At 30.6% G+C, this 3,657-nt stretch overlaps 1 protein-coding gene across 1 annotated transcript in view; it reads left to right on the forward strand.

Annotated features, from left to right (window-relative positions):
- Positions 1-1,793: 1,793 nt before the first annotated feature.
- Positions 1,794-3,657, forward strand: part of LOC111384147 (desumoylating isopeptidase 2-like) — a 16,637-nt gene continuing 14,773 nt past the window's right edge. Inside the window, exon 1 of the mRNA XM_023008399.1 lies at positions 1,794-2,211. Coding sequence (XP_022864167.1) covers positions 2,077-2,211 — 135 coding nt within the window. The 5' untranslated portion in view covers positions 1,794-2,076. The remainder of the gene's footprint in view (positions 2,212-3,657) is intronic.

Below are 3,657 nucleotides of genomic sequence, written 5' to 3' on the forward strand. Positions count from 1 at the left end.
AAGAATCAAAAAAAGAAAAAAAAATTGCCGACAACACTTTTGTACATGATATGTTGCATCATATATGAATAGTGAGAAATCGAAATAAATTCGTTACAAATATATCAATCGAATAAATAATTGGCCAAATAAATGAACACAATTCTAGCCAATTGAATTTATAGAGCAACTTAAAGTTTTTAGATCTAAAGTCCAAACACCTAAAAGTGTATGTTTATGTGAAATGAAAATACGAAAAGTAAGGTCATAATATGAAATGTATGATTCTTTATTTAATGAATTTTGCGAAAGCTTGTGTAAATAGATAAATTATCATGTAGTGAATGTAATCATAGGACTCCATTTTATTAATCGAACAATGTATGAAATTTAATATGCATATAATAAAATCGATTATAGCCAATGCATCTGGGATGGCTATTAATGAAGCATATAATTCTAGTAAGATTATCATGAGTCGAGTAAATACGCATTATATTCTTTTTTTTCCTTAATCAAGGTTTTGTTCCATTGGGGTTTCCTACCAAAGTTTTTAATGGAATAACTTTTATAATGTATTCAAAAGAATAATGTACTCTTTTTCCTTCATTAAAATTTTTTTCCACATGATTTTTCCGAATAAAAGTTTTAAGGAGGCACATTTTTTGCTTAGTGAATGTTCATAACATACAAACCCTCAAAATAATACTTTGATATGTATGATACTCCCGAAGAGACCAATAAGAGTTATCTCTCGAATTTTCATGTTACTATAATCATTAAAGGTTGATAATTATCTCGCATGAAGACTGTGTTGTTTGAAAACTAAATAACAAAACATGAGATATATTTCACCAAAAATTGTAATATTGAAGACATTGATGTATAAGATAAAGATAAGTTGATACAAATTTAAATTAGGGGGATCAACTGTACTCCTTTTCCTTCGATCAAGTTTTGTCTTATTGAATTTTGTTGATAAGATTTTTAGTAAGCTAGATATTTTGTAATATGAGAGTGTTGTAAATAATAGGATTATTAGTAAATGACAATTATATCATTGCAATCCTAGTCATTATTATCATAGTATTCCCAATTTTTCCCTATAAATATGAGCCTTTGATTCGCAATATAATATATACAAGTTCATTAGCTTTTCTATTTTATTATCTCTTTTTCTATCTAGTTTATAATAGAATGATACCTTTAGTTAAATGTAAAATCTAAAAAAAAATGTAAATGGCTCAAAATCATTTAATGAGGATAAATATTAATTATAGAATTTAGAGCGATATATTTTATTTTATTCTTGTCTATTTAAGTAGATTTACATAGAATTAAATATATATAAAGTCGATAAATATATAACAATGACATGAAAATAGTGGCACCCTACATAATTTGATTTGTATTGTTTTATTTTGCTTAGATTTTGATAAAAGTTGATAAAATATTTAGTTGAAAATTATAGACCCATGAAATATACGATTGAAATTAATTGTTAATTTTGATTTAGATTAAAAGTAAAATTAAAATTTTTAATTAAAATTTTTAAAATTAAAAAAATATTTTAAGAATAATGTTACTTATATATAAATAGTTACATAATAGTTTAAATATAGATGAGTTGTCAAAGAGAGAGTGATAATTTTTTTTTTATTTGTTTTTTTCTTTACTTAAAGAAAATTCTAATCAATTATAATGTACGTAAAAATAATTACATAAACGGTAAACCAATTGTGTAAATCTAGGACAATGGATACAATTTTCACAAATAATTTGCAGCCCATTTCACCAGGTTATCACAATATACAAAGCAAGGCAGGGGCACCACGTGTGTAGCACAACTCAACATTTCAACATTTACAGGCCCAACTACTGATTTCATTTCACCAGCGTCCATGTAAATCCGGAAAAACTACGAAAATCCCATAAGCGCCAAGAAACGATTATGATTACTCTCACCCTTCGCAATCATTGATTTTATTCCTTAATTTGGGGAAAGTGTAAGAAGTTTGTTACATAGGGAGCAAGACGGAGAATAGGGGGTTACGGTTTTGAATTGAGAGTGTTGAAGTGGTAATTGTGGGATTGAGGATGACGGAGGTGATCCTCCATGTATATGATGTGACGAATAGCGGTTCTGATAAGACCAATAATACAATTATGCAGATCAATAAGATCTTCAAGGACGGTATTGGTGTCGGTGGCATCTTCCACAGCGCCGTTCAGGTTTCCAATTATTCCTCTTAATTATTTACACATACTTGGAATTTCTTCATTTACACGTACGGTTTTTGTATTTATCGTTTCTGTATTTTCTTATTTCTTTTGGGTATTATGTGAATTAGATCTAGGATTTTAGTGTCGGTCCGGATTGATTTTTTTTCTTAAACTTTAATTTTCTCTGCGCGATCACTGTAGTTTTTTGTTGTATGCTTTAGGTTTTTGTTTTATATGTTTATGTTACGGTTACTTTCTTTTCCTCCTTTTAAGTTCTTTTATTGAGATCTGGTGTAAGAGAATATTTTGAACACAGGGTTTCTTATTTTGATATCTAGTTGAAGAAATTTGTTTTGGGTTTATATTTAATTTTCGTCTAACACACCGGCAGACATAGTCACAGTTTCATTCCTAAATTTTGCAAGTTTTATGTCGTTGCCTGGACATACAGGAACTTAATTTTGGACTTTCCCAAAGAACGGTTCATCCCTGTTTCAATCTCTTCCAAAGAACTCCTTGCCTCTCCTCTTTTACACCTGAGCTTTCAAATGAACTTGAATTGCATTCAAGTTTGTAATCGAAGCTTGCACTGGCGATGCACCTGACTTCCATTTGCTGCATCTGACATACTATGACATTGTGGTTTGTGGTCTTATTTATATTCAAACCTTTTGGTTTGGAAAACCTTTGCCTAATTGGTGGTGGACTGCTTCTTATAACTCGATGCTCCCTTGATTTTAGCAATGAGATTTATATATCGGCAATGTTTTCATTTGGTAGCTTAGTTGAGCTTATTGACATTTCCTGTGAACGATTTTGTTTTAAAATGGAAATGGAGTCCAACCTTAATAAACAGCTTGCTTTATTATTACCCATGGCTGCATTTCTAGAGGATGACATTGATTTTCTAGATTAAGGTTTGGTCCATGGGATTTGGTTTGAGCAGTCTTACAGATTGAATATGCCCCACCATGATCACCCAGCCCACGTTGGGCCTGAACAGAGTATAAGAGAAGAGAGAGACGGAGAAAAAAAGAAATAACGGTTCTTACCTTGGAGCCTCAATGTAGAGTTTAAAAACGAAAGGAAATGATTTTATTAGCAAAATAGAATTACACAATGTGTATACACACACCATGACCGCTAACCACTATAATATTATTTACGAAAGGAAGACAACACCAATTCATTTGCTCAACTCTTCTTTCTCTCCTCAATTCTTTTATAGTTTCTCTCTTCAATCTCATAGACCATATTTATAGTAGCGTATATCGATGGCTTTGAAATCTAGATAATTCCACCATAAAATTAGAAGCTTGCAAACTCCAGGTTCTTCTAGCTTTGGTGGTGGAGAGCAGAAAATTCAGAGACTTCTAGCTACTTATACTAGGATTGGTTGCACTTTACAACTAGAAATTTCTTTGAATAGCAATGCTTCATCTTCAATTCTCACCT

The sequence above is a fragment of the Olea europaea genome, unplaced genomic scaffold, assembly GCF_002742605.1.
Source record: "Olea europaea var. sylvestris unplaced genomic scaffold, O_europaea_v1 scaffold2855, whole genome shotgun sequence".
In the NCBI taxonomy this organism is placed as follows: Eukaryota; Viridiplantae; Streptophyta; class Magnoliopsida; order Lamiales; family Oleaceae; genus Olea; species Olea europaea.